General features: G+C 36.7%; 1 protein-coding gene across 4 annotated transcripts in view; it reads right to left on the bottom strand.

The window, feature by feature from the left end:
- The window catches only part of trpm5 (transient receptor potential cation channel, subfamily M, member 5), a 24,276-nt gene extending 1,449 nt beyond the window's left edge, over positions 1-22,827 (bottom strand). For 2 of the 4 annotated variants that reach the window (XM_038270577.1, XM_038270578.1), the window contains exons 1-25: positions 22,713-22,827; positions 20,587-20,654; positions 17,522-17,675; positions 17,230-17,410; positions 15,918-16,084; positions 15,628-15,805; positions 13,567-13,631; positions 13,016-13,201; positions 12,613-12,712; positions 12,361-12,479; positions 11,191-11,532; positions 10,307-10,450; positions 5,725-5,848; positions 5,350-5,495; positions 4,557-4,669; positions 4,366-4,464; positions 3,847-4,105; positions 3,064-3,182; positions 2,783-2,915; positions 2,489-2,663; positions 2,102-2,270; positions 838-1,016; positions 511-643; positions 245-317; positions 69-159 (exon numbers count right to left, since the gene is read on the bottom strand). In XM_038270577.1, the coding sequence (XP_038126505.1) occupies positions 69-159; positions 245-317; positions 511-643; positions 838-1,016; positions 2,102-2,270; positions 2,489-2,663; positions 2,783-2,915; positions 3,064-3,182; positions 3,847-4,105; positions 4,366-4,464; positions 4,557-4,669; positions 5,350-5,495; positions 5,725-5,848; positions 10,307-10,450; positions 11,191-11,532; positions 12,361-12,479; positions 12,613-12,712; positions 13,016-13,201; positions 13,567-13,631; positions 15,628-15,805; positions 15,918-16,084; positions 17,230-17,410; positions 17,522-17,675; positions 20,587-20,654; positions 22,713-22,739 (3,544 nt within the window). In that variant the 5' untranslated portion in view covers positions 22,740-22,827. The remainder of the gene's footprint in view (positions 1-68; positions 160-244; positions 318-510; positions 644-837; positions 1,017-2,101; positions 2,271-2,488; positions 2,664-2,782; positions 2,916-3,063; positions 3,183-3,846; positions 4,106-4,365; positions 4,465-4,556; positions 4,670-5,349; positions 5,496-5,724; positions 5,849-10,306; positions 10,451-11,190; positions 11,533-12,360; positions 12,480-12,612; positions 12,713-13,015; positions 13,202-13,566; positions 13,632-15,627; positions 15,806-15,917; positions 16,085-17,229; positions 17,411-17,521; positions 17,676-20,586; positions 20,655-22,712) is intronic. The other 2 variants (XM_038270579.1, XM_038270580.1) reach the window with 2 other exon arrangements.

Below are 22,827 nucleotides of genomic sequence, written 5' to 3'. Positions count from 1 at the left end.
AAAACTGGACATAAAAACGCACCAGTATCTTATATCCTTTAGTGAGTTTTTAAAAATGTTTTACTGACTTGGAGCTTTTGGAGCATCCTTTTCACATTTGAGTGTGCTTTTCGTAAAGCACTCTGCCATCCAGGACAGCACCTCTGCACAATATCTAACCTACAGTGAACACATTATCCAATGTCTCAGCAATTACAGCATTAAAACATCCATACAAGGCTCCCGGGTGATGCAGCAAATCTACCTGAGATTCCACTGATACTAGTCGCTTCTCTTGGTCCTTAAACCTGCCAACAATTTTAAGCAGGTTCTGAACCCTGAAAAAATACACAGAATAGTTTGATTATGAAAATAACTTCTGATTATTAAATAGAGCCTAACATTGTTTGGTTTGCACATACTGGTTATGTATGTAAGAGGAAATAAGAATGACTAAAAACAGACAAGCTGATAATTATCTAAGATTGAGAGTTTACAGATTTGTGTTCCTTTAAGCTGCAGGATAATTACTTTGAGGAGGTGCTCTTGAGTCTCTCCTCACTGCTCTCCCAGTGCTGGCGCTCCACTTTTGCCAGGTAATTCTCTTTCTGCACCGTCTCCCATGTTATGAGCCTCTGGTCTAGTCCTGCTGGCAGCTCCCTCTCTGCAAAAACACAGGAAGAAACGGCACTCAGACGGAGCTTAAGAAACACCTAAACTAACAGAATTCCTTCAAAAATAAAAAGGTAAGGTGCAGAGAAAACAGCATTGTGTGTTTTGAAGTACTTCAGCCTTCATAAATAATTCCCCTTTGGCTTTAAAGACCCAAAGCGAAATCTGATTGTAGAACCTGCATACCAAGGTGTTCCTGTTTAGACTCGGGCCGTTTGACCATGCAGAGGAAGAGCTGAGAGATGTGGCTGATGATGATGAAGGGTGGGGCCAGCGCAGGACGGCTGTAGTATTCCACAATCAGGTTATATCTCTGGAACTTCCAGAAGATGTCCGTGTTACCCTGCACCACTTGGAAGGTGTAGCTGCAAATTAGGAAATATTTAACAGTTTCATTTTGGTGTTATTTTTTAAACTATTCTTAGAACTATTTTTAACTATTTCAAATGTAAGGGAAAAAAGACTTTATTACTAAAAACTAACAAATATTTATGGGCAATACCAATGGTCATTAACCCTGTTCCTCACGGGCATCATATCAGAACAGAATAGATTTAAACAGGCTTTTACAGCACTTAATGGTAGAAGAAGAGCCCTGATTTGAATTGGTTGTGCTGAAACAGACACATATCTAAAACTTGCAGGGCAGGGGTCCCTGAGGACCAGATTTGGGAATCACTGTGGCTATACAGCAGATTGTAATCGGGAAGGGACATGAATCAGGTTTTTGAAACGAGTGGCATGCATTTTTTTCCCCCTCTTCATGATTAAAATGTCTGTAGATTCAAAATTATACATTTCTGAAAAATCTATTTGGGGTTTTCCTTACCTGTGAGACACATTCATTAAAACTACAACAGAAAGGTTTTACATATTTCTCTATATATAATGCCCGTAATATACAGGTTTCAGTTCTGGAAATAAGGAGAACATATTAGTTGTTTTTCATGAGGTTTAGTCAAATTGGGTCAAAAGAATCTGTTAACTGCAATTTCTAATTAAAATTCTTGTTTAGATTCAGGTCTGGAATTAGATACGAGTCCCTCTAATGCAAATACAGTGGTGTGTTCAAGGCTAATCTGCCACATTTAGAATTTTAATATAGGTCAACAAGTTCAATGTGGTCTAAGTGTCCAGATCCACTTTTTCTAAATGTTTGTTCTTTCCCTCCCACTAATTAATTTTTCATAGTTTTTATTTTTCTAAAACCATGCATGAAAATATTTTCACATCCTAAACATGCCTTATTCATATAGATATGTCTCATAAACCTCCAGTAAAATACATTGAAATTTGTGGTTGTGGCATTTCATTATTTCTTCTAGTGCTACCGGTTTTAATCCCTTTTGGCGAAACTGATTCAGAAAGGGTTAGAAACAACTTTTAATGTTTCACACAGCAGTTGTGTGTATGATCAGCTTCCTGTATGTAATATGAGCCCTCAACATACCTGAACATGGCAATGAGGAGGTTAAGCAGAAGCACATTGGTGACAAGAAGGAAGATAACTAGCAGTAGAATGACCAGCCAGTTGGCGTACAGATTGGGGCATGGCGGTAGCAGACCCTGGATAATCTCTTCTGGTTTATCGGTGCAGTTAATATCCGGGAACCGAGCAGCTACAGAAGATTTCAGGAGAGAAGAAAAAGAAAAACCGCAGAATAAAATATTTCCGGACACTTATTGGGTTAAAATTAAAAGTCATTCCTGCTTGAATCCATCAGTGTCGTATTACATATTACAGTTAATTTAAACTACAATATATTTTCAGGAATAAGATGAATAAAGACAATATCAAATTCATTAAATGACACTCTTTAACATGTCTTTCTTTTACCATCTATTTCCTCCAGGGGGATTTGTCCAAATATGTGCAGGTAAGGGCGGTATAAAGCTCTACGAAACACCCAGTCAATTCTTGGGTCATTGGGGTGGAGAAGAGCCTGTGTAGCTACGCCATAAGCAATTAGCCACACACTCAGAAAAAAGAGGAAGAAGAAAACATCCTTCATCTGTAAGACACAAATATTGTTCTCCTTTATGACCATTTTAGTTGGAACAATTCCTAAATCTTGACTTAAATTGAGAAAAATTTAGAATTAATTTGGCACAATTAACAGATTTTGGTCACCATTCTTTCCACAATGATGATCTTGGGGCCAAGTTGCTTGTTTATAGCAAAGATGTGGATGAGGCGTAAAGTGAAAACCATGAAATCTATGGCCATAACCGTCCGCCCCGCTTCATAGGTGCCATTGGACATTCTGCAAGATCAGATGCAAACACTGGTCCAAAACAGCAATTCCGTCGTATATTCTAATAGTCTTGCTTACACTGTCGTAACAATAAATTTCCAGAACCTTTAAGGATTTTATTGAAAATGTTCTTTCCATTTATATTGCTGCTCAGTACCTGCAGGAAACCCCAACAACAAAGAGTAAAATGGCCACCATGTCACACTTGTTCCAGTTGTCCTCGACATACAGCTTAAATTTCTTTAGGATGCTCATCTCTTCGTCAGTGAAGAAGCTCTGTTAGAAAAAAGATAATAATAATAATCCCACCAAACTGTTATTGTAATTTGCAAAAAGATACCAGGACCTCTTTAAAGAAGCGTAGCTTTCTAACCAATTAAATCATTGTATATACAGTACATGAATGTCTATGTTTATATGGATAAATGTATGTTTGAATAGCCAGATAAAGCAACAGTGGGAAGCTCCGCTGTAAAATGGGTCTTCTGCACCCAGGGGAGGAGGGCTCTAAGGGATATCTGCAAGAAGCGATCATGCTTATCTGACCTGGCTCCCAGAGAGCGAGTAATGCAGAGAGGTGAGAGCCTCATGGGTCCTCAAATTCCCTATAGAGAATGAGCTCACTCTAGAAAATCACATCATCGCCTACTCAGATGTACCTGATACTTTAGCACATCTCATAAAAGTGCTGCTCCTTCACTAAAGGTGTGATGTCCCTGCATAAGATAACTGAATATTCCTTACAAATTGTCACAAAGAAGAGTGATTTAGGTTAAAACACCTGTCAAAATATATAGCAGATTATTCTATAAAGGAATCATGTCTGTTTCTATGTATGTGTATATATATATATATATATATATATATATATATATATATATATATATATATATATATATATATATATATATATATAGGTGTGTGTGTGTGTGTGTGCCACCTGTCGGATTTCTTCTAGCACCAAGGTGAACACCCAAAAGTAAAGCAGTATCTCTGGAACTCCGGGACCAAAAGGTGGCGGTGGGCGGAAGTCTAGAAGAAGCACATAAGTGAAGAGGCAGAGAAAGGCGAAGTACATGATGACGTTGCCAAGGAACACTGTGACAGGAGCACTCCAGAAGCGACGCCAGCGTCGGAGCAGGAAGCGCCACCAAACAGTGGCACAGCTCTGAGATGTCTGACCTCCTGGAGAAGAATCCCTGGATAAGAGGAACCAAACTATAATTACTGTACAGTACATTGACACCTGCACATTAAATATACATTATTGTTTGACACCTAGATATATTCATTTGAGATCAGAGACAGAAAATGTGAGAAAAGAATACTGAGGATCAGACTATATGATATAGAAAAGCTTAAATAATTTATTTTAATCTAATTTCTGACATTGTAAGTTGTCTTCTGGTGAATAAAATGATTTACTGTACAGCTGATGCAAAGTCAAACACAAACTTACAAAGGATCATCGTCTGTTAGCAGTAAAGCCTTTTCTGTGTCAAGGCTGTCCAGCTCCACAAACTCCTTCTTACCGTCCCGATTATCCAGTTCCTCCTCACTGAGACACAAACCAGTCTGTCAGTGCACATTGGAAAAATAAACTGATTTCTCTTTGCATGATTCAAACTTGGTTATTAATACATTTGTCACCTAAACTTGATGAGGTTGGTCCAGATAAGGGGTGGAATGAAGAAAGAGACCACAAGTTTAGAGATGGCAGTGTCTGTTGTCATGGCGCCCCACCAAAGCTTTGTGAGGAGAGCCTGTGATGAAAGAAGTATTTTTATGCCAGAGGTATTAACTCGCAGAAAAAAAAACTAACCACAAGGGGACACTATAGGTCTTTTTATTCTGACACCATAAAGCTTTGGGACAACATTCTTAGACGACACATATTAGGAGTTATATAACAATAAAATGGGAAATATAAATACATCACACAATATGTGAGTTATTTTCAAACCCATAGCTTCAAGCTTCGTTTAGTCTCTTATATGTAGAGGCACCTGATGCTTAATCATGGCCACTCTAATAGAATTAGATATTCTCTCTTTAAAAATTACACATGTAGTGAATCATAATTAACTGCTTGTGAATGTGAAAAAAGGATTATATTTTTCCAACTGCATCCTTTCAGAAAAAAAAAAAAAACGTATCTTATATGCTGTCCAGTAACTTTCCCTGTTGATACCGACTACCAATTAACTCTCACTGATGACTTTCTAATGAGAAGGACATGTTTCAAAGGGAAATTTAGGAAGAAGAAAATATTTACTAAATAAAGTATTGAAGGGAATACTATGCACTGACTAATAACAGTAGCGAGAAGGAGACAAAGAAGCCTAAATATATACATTACAGTATGTCACAACTTTGCACCAAAAGAACAGGTTAAGTAAGAACACATCCAATCTCAAGAGGCCAAATGTTATCTTCTTGTTACCTGAACTCCATCGTGGGCAAAGAAGGATTTGGCATCAGCCTCGGTTGCTAAGTTGAGAACCGTGGATTTACTCCAGCAGTGTGTTCTTCTCACCAACAAAGCATAAGCCCTGTCTTCACTGTTGGAATAACACTCTCCAAAGACATCTGAACAAATAAAGAACAGTCAGTTAAGTTTTAACCAAATAAATCATTGTTTTTTAATGTTCTATATTTAGATTTCAATTTTACTTATTTTTTCTTTTAATGGGATTGGATGGGATTGTTTGTGTTTCTCTGAAGACAATGCTTGTTTTAGGTAAGTGAGTTTATGTTTTACCTTTGGGCTCCATAACCACACTGTCAGCTCTTATCATTGGACAGTTTAAGAACTCACCAAGGGCAAACTGCTCGTATTTGGCCTCCTTCATGCTGCGTGCAGACTCAGCCTCAGATTCCAGGCGTGCCATCTCTTTCAGAATCTTACATCCTGCCAGAGCTGCTGCTACCGCCTCGGGGCCCTGAAGGATTAAAAGAAAGCTGGATCCAAGAAATAGGTCTGGAAGAAACATCTAGTGATTTGGTAGGGATTTATTTTTGCATCTCAATCACTCTGCATATGGCATCAACCTCATTTTAACAAATTATTTTGTGGACAAGTATAAGAACTGACTCTTAAGACTTAAGCCATAGACACTGTGTAACATTTACTTGTCAGGAAAACGTTAAAGAGCTGTTTAAAAGTATGGTTCTAGATCCTTTTTTTTTATTTATTTTTTTTTATTTTTTTATTACGATTATCTTAAAATGTTCAGAACAGTCTAAAAACACTCATGATTTAGTAACAGTCCAAATTTGTTCATCCTAAAATAAAAAGCTAATGGCCAAGACAACCTTGAACCTTCCAAATAAAACAAAAAAAATGAATGAATCCAGATGCTATTTCATAAACCATTAGGTCATTGTTATGTTCCATCTGGAAGTTAGAGCATACAGCTTAAACTCCTCTGTTCTGATAATGGATCAATTAAAGGGATAACAAATAGACAGAGCTAAATAACAGAAAAGTGAGGGAAATTTCCATTTTTCTCACGTTCTATTTTAAGTGCTTGTTTCACATATATTGTCTGTGACACGCCAGACACACACTGACTTCAAAAATTCTCAACAATAATATCAAATTTTATTTATGAAATCTCTTTCTACCTTTATGCTGTGATCTAAAAACCCTACTCTGTTCTCTAAAGATTTTTAACATTTTTTTTTTTCTTTCCACTATCAAATTTACATTTCATTTAGCTTTCCTCTGATTCCTCCCAGGGTTCAATTTCAGTTCACTTCCGTGAACTGAAAGAACGTGAAGTAATTTATTACAGGGAACTTCATTTACAACAGGTTAGATTTTCTGATTGAAAGTACAGATGTGTTTAAAAGCACTGATTGTCATCTTTGTGAGAGGATTTTAATCACTTACTGGAATACACTGAAGCTATTGACTGTCTGGACCTGAACATGATTAAAGACTGGTTGAAGTTTATACAGAATCTAACTTTCAGTGCATGAGACAGAATGTTAAACAATTCCTTATCACCAGACGTAATAGTTATTATTAACATGTGTTTCCATACTTCAGAGGAAAAAAGGGACTGAGGAACTCTAAGATAATTAACAAAAAACAGGTGGAAATGTTAGCACTAGAAACAATATGAGTGACCTGTCTATATCACACTGTTTAAAATTCATTGGGTGTGATTACCAATGTAGTGCAATATTTCTTTCTTTTAAGACCTGAGGAGATATACAGAACAGCCTCTAAACTGTATAGGGCGATCATTTCTCCCTCAATGTGAGCTCTGGCCTCAGGGGAAACATCTTAAGGTTATTAGATAGAGTCATCATTGTATGTAAAAAGTTACGTGCATTCATTTTGTTTAATAAACCTTTATGTGCTTCCAGAGGCTTAGCCACTTCACTTCCTTTACATATCTTAAGATTGTTACGGTAAAACTAATTATGATCAGCATAAACCTGCTTACCTCTGAGAGATGACAAAAGTTTATTTTATTTCCCTTGATGTAGAAATGTTTGCTTGAAGGTTAGGACTTACATTTGATAGCTTTTTTTTTTAATAGAAAGACTTGAGCCCATGAGAGCAGGCCAGTTCCATTCAATTCAATTCGGTTTATTTATATAGCACCAATTCACAACAAATGTTATCTCAAGGCACTTAACAGAGAGTATTCATCCAGAATGATTCAAAGTTTCTGTCTAAGGAACACCAGCCGATTGCATCGACTCATTGACTCGACAGCAGTCCCTCACAGTTAGTAGTGACAGTGGAGAGGAAACCTCCCTTTTAACATGAAGAAACAACAGTCTCAATGTGAGCCACCATTTGCTGAGGCCGACTGTGGTACAGGGAGACAGAGGCAGACAAATAGAACGAAGGGGAGCTACAAATGGTAACTATGAACCAACTCTAAAATGGCCTTATCCAGGAAGCACGCATCCAAGCAGACGAGCTCTGAGCCAGCTCCAATGTCAGAGAATGAAAGAGAGAACATACAGTTAGTCACAGTTAGAGAAACAGGACTACACTGAAAAACAGGCCAAGCTCCAACATCTATAAACAAAGGTGTAGATTGCAGCAGCACAGCTGATATTTATCTCCAGGATGGAGTCACATCCAAACAGGATCAAACCAGATGAAGCTACTATAATGAGAAAAAGCAGAGAGAGTAAAAAGTTATAAATAAAATACTGCAGAATGGGAAAATTGATATAGAATGAAGTAAAATGGTCAAAAGTGGTCTCTGTATCCTTCAGCAGTCTAAGGCTATAGCAGCATAACTACTGAGATAGCTCAGGATAACCTGAGCATCTCTAACCATAAGATTTATCAAAAATGAAAGTTTTAAGCCCACCCTTAAAAGTAGACAGGGTGTCTGCCTCACGGACTAAAACTGGTAGTTGGTTCTACAGGAAAGGCGCCTGATAACTAAAATTTCGGCCTCCCATTCTACTTTTAGAAATTCCAGGAACTACTAGTAAACCTGCAGATAGAGAGGGAAGTGCTCTAGGGACATAAGGAACAATCAGATCTTTGATATAAGATAGAGCTTGGCCATTTAAGGCTTTATATGTGAGAAGGAGGATTTTAAATTCTATTCTGGATTTAACAGGAAGCCAATGAAGAGAAGCCAGGATAGGAGAGATATGATCTCTTTTTAAAATTTTCATAAGAACTCTGGCTGCAGCATTGTGGATCTGCTGAAGACTTTTCATAACAGTTTGTGGACTTTATGATCATAAAGAATTTTAATAGTTCAGCACTGAAGTAACATAGCACAGACTAGTTTCTTAAAATCATATCTGGATAAGATATTTCAAATTTTGCAATATTCCGCAGATGAAAGAAGGAAATTTTAGAAACCTCTTTGAAAAGTTATTTAAATAAAATGTCCTGGTCAAAATAGCACTCCTCCAGGTTTTTATGTCTTTAAGACATGCCTGTAGTCTAAATAAGGCTTAATTTAATCTGGATTTAGCCGAGTATCGTCAGTATTGGGGTAATGAATCCCATCCTGTCTACCAATTAGGAGCATTTATATAGTAGAGAGAATTGGCCCTAGCACTGATCCCTTACATCACTTATCACTGATCACTTAAACTTAAATCCATCAGATAAATACAATATAAACAAGCCTTAATAGCCCTTAATTCCTAGAAAATATTTAGGTATGAAAATTAAAACAAATCTTGCAAATGTCACTTTGAGATCTAACAGGACAAATACAGATAGAAGTTCATTATCTGATGCCATGAGAATATCATTAGCGACTTTCACAAGAGCTCTTCAAAAAGATAATCATGGTGTATGTAGCAACACACTTGTTCACCGAATATTTTCATAAGAAATTTAGATAAGAAATGAAGATTAGATATAGGCCGATAATTGAATTCTTAAGTAAAACTTTAATTACAGCAACCTTAACAGCCGTTGGTATATATCCCTGGAACAGGGATAGGTTAATCACATCTAAAATGAGGGTGGAAATCAGAGGGAATACTTCAATATATAACCTGGCTGGAACTGAATCTAACATGCAAGTTGAAGGCCTAGATGATGACAATAGTTTTGCTAACTTTGAAAGATTAATTGCATTAAAACATTTCAAAACCGGTTCAGATTCTATAGTTAAAAGGTGTTCGTCATACAATATGTAAATCTGTTATGTTTTTTTTAATAACCCTGTTTTTGATCGACACTAGTTTACATGTACGTAGTTGTTAACCTTCTCTATGTACACCAGCAGTAGACCGAAAATACAGAACACAGCACGAGAGGCAAAACGACATGCAGCAGAAGTGTGCAAACACTGCATGCAATTACCAGACTTTCAGATAATATTTGAAATAAGAAGCCAGGAAGGAGCACATTAGGGTGATCACTTTGGAGATTACAATAATTGGTTGTTTAACTACAGGGAAGGCTAGAGGAGTTATTAAAAAAGTGGCCATGAAAATTGGTTTAAAACAAAAATGGATTACCAATGATTTATGTCATTTAAACAGATCAAATATTCTCAATCCCATATCAGGATATATTTCACATTGACTTCATCAGGAATTCAGGCATACCTCCCCTATCTTACCTCAGGCTAACTGTCTAAGCAAGCAACATGACCTTCATTTCAATACTGTTCTTTAAGATAAGATTGCTTTTTAGCTCACCTAGTTACAGAGCTCTTTTATCTAGTGTGACATTTGCATATGGCAGGACTGACCTACACCTGCTCTGTGCCTGGCGTCATGCCTCTTGTCACCCTTCATTTGAAGCTACACTCTCTGTGTATAACTAACGCAGCCTAGCAGTTTTAGTTGAGAGGATTTTTCCAGCGCCAGGCATATTTATGGTGCTACTGACTGATATACAACAAGCTGGAACTGAAATAAGCAAAGAAGCTGATAAGACTGACCATGGCCCAAAAGTAGTTAGCCATCTGCTGTCGGTTCTGAAGGACAGCCCAGAGGAAAAGATCTCGCCAAGGATGTTCACAGCGCTCCTCGAACTCAGGCAGGTTCTTCTGGCTGTGGAACAATCGGCCCTTTGGTGGTTTCTCCTGGGGTTCATAGACAGTGCACTGAATGTATTTAACATGTTTATTAAAATGGGCAGCTGCAGACAGGATGCACAACATTTAGTACACAAATGAGTAATGCAATTAATGGTATTCATTTCTGGGGAAAAAACACTATCACTAGAAAAAAGTTTTTTTTTTCCCTGCTTGTCTTTGTGTTATCTAAAAAAACCTCCCAAAAGGCAAAATACATTTAATGCACAAAAGTCATTAAAGAACATGGACTAAAACAAATACTAGAAGACAGTTATATTTAAAACAAGGGTGTAGCATAATTTTAGGTGATGCATTTTAAACTGATAAGCTGTATCCATCTTTTTAAAGAATACAGTTAATGGAATTGTAGGTAGAAAGAGATGTGACCAATATGAAACTGTGGTCCTTTTATTAGTTAGCTTTTATGTTTTATTCCAGCCAGTTAAGAATGAGTTAGCATGAAATTGTCTATTAAAGATTCAATATTCTCCAGTGGATTGAGTTAATCAAGAAATGTGTATTTTATCAGATCCCCTGTAATTTCTCATGTGTCAAATAAATTCAATCTGAGAGAGTGAGATAGCAAAATTAGGTCAGATGCAAACTATGATAGGTGTCAAACAATACATTTTAGATTGGAAGCAAAGGGACATAGAACATCCACACTGATTAAGAATTTATCTTAACAATAAGGTTGGAGGTGTATCAACTTTACTTCTAAGTCACAGTCAGCGTAAATCACTCACAGCAGGCATCTTTTGGTAAAAGCCTTTGCAAGAGTCATGCAGGAAGTCCTTCAGGACTTTGGCTACTTCAAAAAGGGTGAAGCGTGGTTTTCCTTGCTCAGAGGGATGGTGTCCTGGTGGACCAGGTGTCCTTGCTGCCCCAAGCAAGAGCTGCTTCTCTTCATACTTTTTCAGAAGCAGGTTGTGGAGGAGGCTTTTTTCCGACACAGACCAGTAAAGCTCCTGTAGGCGCCCATAGGTAAGAAACTCCCCCAGGTTCACCCCGTTGTCCACAAAGAGGCGAACAAAGTCTGGTTTGTCATTAATGAGGGCATCCATCATCACCTCCTCAAGGTCGCAAGCCTGCAGCAATTATACAATATGTTTCAGTCTGTCTTTAAATCTATAGGATTTTTTTGTCATTTTACTGGTTATGTCACAAACTTCTTTACTTTAACACACAATGACATTCCTGCTTTTATGCAACCGTATGAGTCAAAGTTAATTATTAAGTCAATTAAAAAAACGAATGTTGGCAGGTTGAGTAAATTTACAGCCATCCTAACTTAGAAGTTGTGTGAACAGAACTGGTTGGTACACCATGAAATGTGTGCTGTGCAAGGTAGACTGATCCTGTTGGTAAATCTAGAGGTTAATTCCTTACAAAACAGACTTATTTGTGCTATTTATAAAAAATTATAGGTATGATGAAACAAACTAACACAATGAGTCATGGTGGTAAACATTTAACGCATTTCTGTTAAATCTTTAATGAGTACTGATACACATACTGTAGATTAAGCTTTCTATGGCCAAAAGCCTGTAAATGCACCAGAGATCAGCTGGGATTAATAAAGTATTTTCTTGTTGAATGACAAGTTTAGGGTTGAATTGGTTGGAAGGTGAGCTAACACTGAACGAGAATACATAAAAAAACTTTAAAATTATAAAACATGCCTATCCTTACACAGCACAACCCTTCTAATTCTACTCCGTTTGTAGTGATGTAGAAGCACCTGTACAAACACAGAGGCACACCAAAACTGGTATTTGAAAGACTTGACAGGTCTTAATGTTAAAAGAAAAGAGCTGAATGGCATCATATTTAGATCAATTTTACTTGTTATTTGATGTGCAAACCCTCTTGACAAAGAAACAAACAGACTGCCCGAACATTTAGTATTTACCAACCTTCCATTCCACATCTCCGTTAAAAATGTCACTCTTGGCAATGTCCACTCTGTTCCAGGCCACAGCCAGCTTCAGCTCATCCAGAAAGTCTTGAGCTTCTTGACTTTGACTCTTACAGGCTGATAAACACACAGACACATAAAATGCCAACATGTCCACAGGCAGTGAAGAACACAAAATGTCACGGCTCTTTCAAGACAGAAATCCCAAACTGTGCAACACCAAGGATTTCTTCTGTAAATGGAACTTTACCCTTGACAAGAGCTTTCAGAATGACTGTATCCAGCTCGGAGCTTTCCTGTTCTGGGTCATGGACAGTCAGAAGGTGCCCATGATCGAGTATCTTTTGGATCTGTTAGGCAGGTTGACAGTTAGTTAGAATAATTACATATATATAAATATCTATAAATATATATGTATATATGTGCACATGTATGTATTTCTAAAGTGTAAAAATGTTAGAAAGCATCAGTGCATCAAACATCCGATCTTGCAGAGTTAATATCACACATTTTCCTGGGATAAATATGAAACCCACACACAAGCTTGTCTCACTATGTTTCCCAGTGTGCCCCACTTTTATGCCATTGTTCAATACTTGACAAGTGCATATCTTTGTTAGCGTCTGCCCTCTTGGCGTGCACATGGCTCTCACCAGCTTGACCCAGTTACTGATGTCCGTGCTGTGGTGGGCATTAGGAAAGGTGTCCAACAGCAGCTCATGAACGCTGTCTGTGTCCCAGCAGCCTCTGTTCATCAGCGTGACTAGGATGTCAGCCACGCCTCCAGAGCCTGCCAGAATCAGCCAGGGTGTGAAATTTCCAATGCCTTTATACATCCTCTGCAAGAGGAGAAAAAAATGTTATCAGTAGACAGCCACATTGTTCAGATAATGCTGCAGTCTTCCATCTCCTCATTTATCACCATGTTTATGCAGAATAATCTCTGGACAGGCTTTTTTTGGTCGAACAGATAGGTTTTGTAATAGCATGAAGTGTTTGTTCTTTGTCTGCCTTTGGCTTGCTTCTACAGGAGATGGCACATTGCCTGATTCTCAAGCCTAATTAAGTGTGTTCAGAGTCACACTGTTTAATGAGTCAAACAATAGTGATTAGAAAATAAAACCAAATCTGAATTTCTAGGACATTGTTTGGGGCTATTTCTTTAACATAAATAAATAACACAGCATAAGTAAATAAAGATTACCTTTAGGATCCTGGGCTCCCCGTGGACCAGGAGACACAGAACAGGGATCTCAAAACTTCCTGCTCCTGCAATGCAGATTACTGTCTTTTACAGATCTAAAATCACTTTACCGTGTAAGGAGTAAATAGAGTCAGCCACCATATGGTTGTTTAACCATTTCTTTGCTGAGGAAACTATATATTTGAACTTTTATCCAAAAAAGAAAGACATATTAGAGCAGTACAAACTAGTGCATTGATGTGAATGGAAGGAAAAATATTCATGCTATTTAAAACTTTTTTTTTTTTTTTTTTTAAACAACAAGAAAATTGTAGTTTGTTTTTAAATGTGGTCCATCCCATTTTCTCTGACACCCATTAATGAAATAATCCCTCAGGCTTCCAAACTCCTTATGATATTGAAAAAACCCACCATGTGGGAAATTTGGTCTTAGCATGAATACAAATGCTCTGTGAAGGGTTCCTGGGAGAACTTTATTGAACATGAAGCATCACAAAATCCAATCCACTCTTTAGACTGTTGGTGGATATAGTTGTAGATATTTTAAGTGGTATTAGCATATAAAACAATAGATGTAATTAATTATAAATACCCAAATGGAAAATGTTTTGATGCACTGTTCAAAAATGGGTGCTATGGTAAAGATGTTTCAGACCAGACCAAAATGTTTGACCTACATGGAAAATAATGTGTGGCAGAAAATGAACCCCGTAATACAGTTCAGCTTGGAATAATGATGAAATAGCTGAACCATGTGGTTTTTTAAGAAAATGGATAGTGGAATGGGGAGATGGTGGGAGGATGTATGGGTGGGGGCACTGAAAAGATGGAAACCTTTACGAGACAGCAAAACATAGAGTATTTACTTTGGGGGATCAATATAAAAACACAACTCCTTTTTGTTTTTTGTCAACAATTATGAAAACTATGTATTCTTCTCCCTCGACTTTACACTCTTGCAAAACTTTGCGTCGTCAATAATATACATGAGCCCCAGTATTTTGCGGTTGATTAGATGATAATAAACATGTATACTGTTAAAAAGCACTTACTTTGTAAGGCCTTCTGCTTATACCAGTTTTGAAAACTTGTTCTACACATTAAAAATAATATAAATAGAGTGTGCGAAGAGTAAATATAGACCTTGATTTTCTAAAGACTTGTTATGATATCTGCAAAGCTGATCAACTAACCAGTCGCAGCCAGAATTGCAACGGTGAAGCCAGAATGACAGGGGAAATTCATTTAAAGTTTTTTCCCCTCATGAATATGCAGAACATATGTTTACTCTTGGAAGGTAAAATATACTGGGAGGAGGATTGTAACAAGCAATGCTATTTATCAAATATGAAACAGACCTCAGTGGCAGTTTTTACATCTTAATTTAGCACATTTGAAAGCCCGGTGAAAACCCTGCACTCAGAAATATCTACAGTTGTAGCAAAAAGAAGGCATTGGTGCATTTACAAACAGGAGAGAGAAAATAGTCTACTGTCATTTCAATCGCGTCATTCTATTCTTGGGAAAAACTCATTGCAACTGGATGCATCATTCCACTACACTCAGTTAGCCAATCTGTTGTTAGTCTAAATGGTGTTCAAACAATGAAGAGGAGAAGAGTGTCCTCAAATGACCAAAGGTTTCTGCGGCTTGCATTTCAGGTTAATTTTTTTTCCTTTTAAGTTACACAGGAAAGCTTGAACACTTGGAATAAGGAATAGCAACGTTTTGTGACCTAAAAAGAACATTTAACTTGAATGGTGCTTCTTCTCATAACACCAAAAAGTCATCAAATATGATGAAGGATTCTAATAAGATATTCCTATATTAAACAGTAGCATGATTTCTGTACAGCATAACAATCCAATAAAGCTCATTGTATGCATAATTTAAACCAACTAGGACTTTAATAAAATATTATCCTGGTTTTATAATTTATTCTTAAAAAGTAGCTTATTCTACAAACATGAAATCTAAATCTAAACTTTAAATTTTAATTAAGTAATGTTAATCCCTTGTCTGCAAAAAAGATTATCTCTGGCTGAAGCCTGAAGCGTTTACCTCCATAACCGGTCCGCTGAAGGGAGATGTGTTTGAGCAGCTTTACTCTCATTTCACTCGTGGCTCCTGGTCTGTTGGGATCCTCTTCCACAAGCACAAAATGAGAATGGTTACTGTCCAAGGAATACACTGAGCCATGGGGCAAATCCTGTGGTCTGTATACTGCAGGCTCATCCACCTTAGGGAAATCAGTATTAGAATGCATAGACTCTGAGAAGAGCATAAAAGTGTTGAAGTCAAAGAGGACACTGTGGCCTTAAGTGAAAATGTATTGTAGTGCAAGAGTAAACCTTGGCAGTAAGGAGAGCTTCTCGGTTGTGGATCATGTTCCAGGGTGCGATACCAATGGCCACTACACGAACTTTAGAGGAGGTGCTGGCCAAGGAGTGATCTCTCACTGCCTGACCCAAATGCTTGGTTATCCCAAAGCGCAGACCGTTAGTTAAAATCCATGCCCCTGGAGAACAGACAAACAGATGAAATTTATATACGCTCATCAAAGGCAGGAGTGTTATATCTAACTTTTGATTATGTATGTTAACCACTATTTTTCCATGGAAAATTACATACAACAGATAAACAACACTAAGATACAAACATTTGCATTTACTCAGGTTGACTCGCTTATATTTGGTTAAAGTTGCCTTACAAAGCAACAGATAAACTAAATTTTTTCACTTTCTTTCTGAAACAGACTTAGCTTTTAGACATAACTGTCTTGCTCGAAGTTTAATATGTATAAATATGTCAAAAAGTGTCATAAAGATGGTCTATTGAACAAATGATAAAGAAGCAGGATCATCTCCATTTTTTTTTAAACTTAACCCTAAAGGACACCTAGGTATTTAAGTAAAAAACAGCGTTTAATTCTAAAATGATCCAAAATACAGTAAAACTAGGCTAGGAATTGAAAACTCTATTGAAAATTTGTACAAAGGCTGAGTCTGTGGCGGGTTTACAACATTTTTAATTGAACGGTTCTTATATACTTTCTGAGTTTGACATTATCTTGTCCTCATTACAGGACACTGATAGCAACAAATGTGTGGATCATTCATTATTAGTGGGGGTGTACTGAGGATTAGAGAATATACAATTTTAATTTAAATATGCAAAACAAATTTTTGCTGATGAAGAGTAACATGATAGTAGCCAAAAAACTAATGGTTTAAGGGCATCATAAGAGTCCAATTAATATAATACCATGCCAATGATGATTATATGGATGATTTTACAATTATTTTCTGGCTTCTAACTCATTGCATATTTAACACAAATTCAAATAGAAAATGAAAGAAATACTCATTGATATTAGACCAGAAGGTTCTTTTTCAGATTACATAAGAAAAATAAATATACATTAGCATATTAATAAATATACATTATTAATATACATGTAGCTTCTGTTAAAACTGACAGATTTACTTTGTGTAAAAGAAAAGTACAAAAAAGAAAATGTATTTAGAGGTAAAGCATGATAGATGAAAATGTGTATTGCAGTTCTTTTGCGTAAGAATTGGGTCACAACTCAGCAAAAGGCTAGGGACCAGTTATTTTCTTGCTGTGAAAAGTCAAGGCTAGCTTTGGCCCATTGATTATAACCTGTGCTCTGTGCCGCTTTCACAAGTCCTTTTCTAAGAGTGTCCCTGAGCCAGGGCTTCATCTGAGCGAGCTCATCTCCTCCCACCAATGCCACTACCAAGTGTGGAGGAGAGAGTCCCCACTCCTCCGTCAGCATCTTGTAAATCAAAACTGGGTCTGTGTTGCTGCAAACCCTCACAAACTGCATGAAAGGGAAAGAATTATGATGTTAGAATCATGTGGGCAAATCAATTTCTGCAAGACTGTATGCATTCATTTTATGTTTTTTTTTTTTTGTATAAATTAATCTCACCTTTCCTTTAGTCTTTGTAGATCCAATAAAGTCAATGTCACCCACTCTTCCAGCTGCCCAGTGAGTTTTCTCCTTCATTTTGTTGGCTAGGCCTCTGGCTACATTCTCAATAGCCTCATCCACTGCAGAACAACACGAGCAGCCAAGGAGGACACTACAAAGACACAGTAATTGTTCTGTGTCATAAAGTCATCTTCAGCACACAACAGTAAACATTTAATTCAGAGTGACCCCAACTCACTTCTTGAAAACAATATACCAGGCAATAAATGGCACTATAGCCTGTAAGACAGTATCATCTACCAAGGTAATTGTACTGCTCACTTTGTAGCAAAGATTTCTAAAAACTGGTCATATGATGTCAATGGAACTTGCACTTAACCCTGATAATCCTTTCTACTTTTAAGGTTTTGCCTTTAAATGTCCTTTTTGATCAAGTCCCTTAGGTTATCTGTAATTATGCTGCTGTCGGCTTGGGCTGCTCGAGGACATAATTACCACTTTTTCTCACTCTACTACTCTCTTATATCATGCTCTAATTTTTTATTATTTGCCACTCTTTCATCTTTTAACTTTATGATCTATCTCAGTTTCTTTTCTCTCTCTCTTCAAAGAAACTACATGTTCCAGGTGTTCTGTTTGGCTGTAGCACTTTTGTGGAGGGGGGCATTGGCTAAGATACTGCTGCCCAAAACTTTAGTATCGATAAACTCTATCTCTTGGTTAGATTTAGCCATAGGCTGAACTTAAAATACAACTAACTCCAGATTCTCTCTTGCATTATAACTGACCTTGAGATTATCAGCTCAGTATTGATTCTCTGCAAGAAAAAAACACTTAAGGAACTACCAATGCCATTTTTTTTTTTACTTTCATTTAGAAAGTAACTCTAGTTCACTGATACAAGATTTTGTTATTTTCTCATTTATGCTCTGTCCTCTTAATCCCTCAGTGGTTCAAAAAGGCTTTTCACACTAAGTCTCCTTCAGCTGGAGGTTGCTTTCTATTAGAGTGGAGTTTTTCTTTCCACTGTCACTACATGCATACTTAGTATGACATTGCTGCAAAAATAACTGCAATGTATGAGTGACTGTCCACAGTTCTCTCATACTAATATAAGATACATTATTAATGTAAATGTGTTATGATGCAATCTGCAGGTGTTACATAGATTTAAAAAATCCAAATGATAAACGAAAAAAAAAAGACAGCCTGACTGCACTGATGAAAAACTGTGACCGTTTTGGAAGCTATAAACTTAATTGGTATCCCTCTGTATGATTTGATTGATAATGATTTCTTTATTTTTTCTTTAAAATTATTGTTGCTGGGGTATTAAATTAATATTTTCATTACATAAATGTTATATATCTAACAAAAGGAAAAGGGATGTTGAGCAACCTGATCAAATTTTTTAAATAAATAGGATTGCAATGCTGTGAAAAGACCTTAAACAAATCACATATATTTATAAAAATCCATTGATGTGGCTGAAAACTTTTTTTTTATTTTTCAAACAATAGGTGATAATATCTACACAATGAGGTAAATGATTTATGGTCATCATTTGATAAATTTATTATGTTAACTTAATTTTGGGTCAAGGCCCACGCCTCAACCACACCTCTAATTACCCAGCAGTCTACCCACTGAACACATCCTTCACAGTGTTTTTCCAGCCCCACCCCCTAATCTTTTACAATAACACACACCTCATTTATCTTTCACTTTCCTCCCTCATCTTTTTTCCCATGTTCTAGTCCTATTCCTCATCTCTACCCACTGGTCTTTGTTTGTAACAAAGCTTTTACTCATATATCTTTGTGGTAGAATTTTTGCCAGTGAAAACATTGGCAGTTGTTGATAGGGATAGAACAGCCTGTTTTACCAATAGTCAAGTTTGTTTGGGTTGCTTTTTCCCCCTGAGTGAAATAAAGCATCAGTGGTGGATAATCCAGGTCCAGAAAGTAAAAGGCCTGTACAAAGATCAGTTCCAACCATTTCCGTTTCCAGCTCCACAATGTAGACTAATCACCTAAGGGACTAATCACCTGGTTAAGTGAACACGATGAAGGGAACAAAGAAGGGTTTTTACTTTCCTCTGTAACTCATCAATTGAAAACTGAATTTACCATCCTCCCAGGTCACCTTTTTTGATATTGTTTTTAATCATGTAAAAGATTAAATTTCACAAAAAACCCAAAAGAAGTCTGTTTAGAGCAAATAGTAGATAGTATGACACATGCATCTGTCTAAATGAAATCTTGACTCCACATATGTTCAGTTTTTCATCCTAAATAATCCTTAAAAAACAAAGCATTTATTAATCATATTACTGTCTTGTTGAAACATGGAATTGGAAAGTACTTTTCAATAATCTAAATCTTTAATTCCCAAACACTTTTAATCTCAGCTATTGTTTTTGACACTGCCTATAGATGCCCCCTCGCCAGGAGGGGCAGTCATGCAAGCAACAGGAATCCAGGCATAGAAATTGGAAAGGGGACATACATATTTTTTCCTGGCTGTTCCAGCTCCAGGAAGGTTTCTAGTGAAGGTAATTTTACATAAAGCATTGTGAATAAAATTGTTATACAGTATATATGGCGGCATGCCTCATGAGAACTTTACATTGCCAAGTTTTTATAAAATAAAAAGAAATTCAAACCTAAACTCACAAAATCAGTATGGATTTTAGATAAGTATTTTAGATCAAGGGGGGAACTGCGAGTGCTTTGTGGTTTGGCTGTGTTGTCACTAATCCTCCTTACCAACAATGTAGCTAAGAGCTACATTGTTCTACAAAGCATTCTATTCAGCAGCTTAGAAATGACTATTTCTCATGAATATTAAAAAAAATCTACTTGGATCTAGTTAAGACTTTTTAGTCATGCACAAATGCTTGCGTCCTGTTGAAAGCCTCCATATTAATTCACCAATCTGAAAGAAGTAAAACAGTTTCTTTGCAATTAAGCAATAGATGTCAGTAAAAGATCAAGTTAGTTTTACTCAGGACTTCTCTGTTTTTTCACATCATTGTTGTGTTCTGTTACACATTGACACACCTGTGTTCTTCTGACCACTCCAGGGTTTCCCCACACCGAAGGCATCGTGTTTGTGGCTCCAGTGGCCTCTGCAAACAAATAAATACCCAGACATCAGATCGGTTTTCCACTAAATCCATTTGAGTTCACTCACCATCCATATATGGATGGATGGGGGGTAATAAGTATTTGTGGTTAATGCAAAGCTGGCACAATTTTCATTCCCGCCTCATATGCAAAGCACATTATCCAGTATAATTTCTAGCATAGAAAATACACCAACCATAGTCCATCAAAGAGATGATACTGGACTCTATATGGTGGACTTATATAACAGGAAACTCGTGTGAGTTTCTTGTTTATTTATTTATATTTACAAGGACTATAAAAAAATAACTTTGATAAAAGGGTAGATTATGGTGATGTAAAATATTAAATAAAAAAAAAATAAAAACAATATGAAAGCATTTTGACCTTTAATGTGATACATATCTTGTAATATTTAACTGCAAAACCAATACACTTAGAGGAAAATATAAGAAAATAAAATCCTGAAACAGCCTAGGTGCATAAATGAGGGCTCATATTAACAAACAACATTTCTTTGATATAACTTAGTGTTCAGTCTCTTTAGTGAATCTCTGTGTAAATCCAACATATTGGAAGGGCTGTGTTTGTCCATTTTGCCTTGCAAAGGTTCTCAAATTCTCTGAGACAGTGAGGACAGAGCTTGTCCACAACTGTTTCAGGCAACCGTGCAGATGTTGTGCCATCTTCAGTTACTGAACTTTGGCCCAGTCATTGAAACCATGTAACTTCTTCAAGTATTGAGGAAAAACAACACCAAACCATGACAACAACAGTTGCCTCATTTCAGTTAATATTTTACAATGATCTGGTATATATAATACATCGTTTCTCTTTATATATATTTATGTATAACAACTGTTGATTTCATGTTCTATTTAGGACATAACTATGTGACAGAACTGCAAACAAACAATTCTTAGAAATACATGGCTCCCAGTCATTACAGAAACTCCTTTTTTAATGATAAGATTTTCCCTTTGCCTCAGTAAGCACAGGATTTTATCATTCAGTCTTATTTGCATGGCCATTCAGGCACTTATGAAAGATTGTTAGTAAAATAAGAGACAAGCATGTCCGAATCATATAAAGGAAAAAATGTCCCTCTGTGTACTTTGGAATGAAAGCTAATGTCTGTTTTGCAGCATCTTTGATATTATAGAGGCAGCTAAGTATGGAAGCCTTTATTTGACTACAGGTATGGTTTGAGAGGAAACTGACTACTGGACATGCAAACAGGATAATTTGCATGCAAAGGTGGGGAGAATGATGTGGAGCTGAGTCCATGTGGCTCTGTTGGGTTTGGGGGAGGAAATATTTTAAAGGGAGAATTCAGTTCATGCTTGCATTCCATAAAGTTTATTTAAGGTCCGTCATTCGGGACTTGACTACAGGGAGTAAAAAATTGGTTTACAATTTAAACAACCTTGTGTATCACAATGCAGAAGCTTTGTTAGCTGCTTCTGTTACACAAGAGAGGGTAAAGTAGAGGCTATTACCTTGATATTTGCCATATTCTTTTTCAAACCATTTGAAGACCTGTTACTTTTCCCAGATTCTTACAAAATGCTGTTTGTAGCTGTTACAGGACTTGTTTTAACAAAGCAGAATAGCTATTTATCAAATGCAAATACAAGGAAATACCTATAGAATGCACAATTCAAGGTATGCATCGTTCTGTGAAAAGGCCTGTGAAAAGGCCTTTAACCTGTATAATTGAAGCTATTTGTTTATTTGGTTTCAAGGTGCTTCTCTAAGGGAAATGTATTCTCTTATTTGTTATTACTAATGCAAGGATATCATTTATGATACATAGTCCCCTGAGATAATGTGTACTTTGGTGTTAAAAAAGTGCACCAGTTATTACATCTTCTGCAGGTTAAGGTCTCATTATTTTCCTTATGAAATACTTAATTCCTAAATAAATTTTACCATATTTGTTCATTATAATTGAAAAAAAAAGTATAAAAACTGCAACAGCCATAAATGTTGTTGTTTCCTTAAATGTAGACATTTGGATTGTGTTAACTAAGGTAAAAGACATTGCAACGGGCACTTACCAGAGGTGTGTCTTGCTTCTCCGGCATGGTCGACACCAACCTTTCCCCTTGTTCACCTTAACCACAGCAGGAGAGACTGAGACGTTTTCCCTTCAGGTAAACCACCTGGCCCATC

The sequence above is a fragment of the Cyprinodon tularosa genome, unplaced genomic scaffold (genome assembly GCF_016077235.1).
Source record: "Cyprinodon tularosa strain WSP-4 unplaced genomic scaffold, ASM1607723v1 ctg77, whole genome shotgun sequence".
Classification (NCBI taxonomy): domain Eukaryota; kingdom Metazoa; phylum Chordata; class Actinopteri; order Cyprinodontiformes; family Cyprinodontidae; genus Cyprinodon; species Cyprinodon tularosa.
The sequence above is the reverse complement of the archived record's forward strand: the minus strand, read 5'-3'. Positions and strand labels throughout refer to the sequence as shown.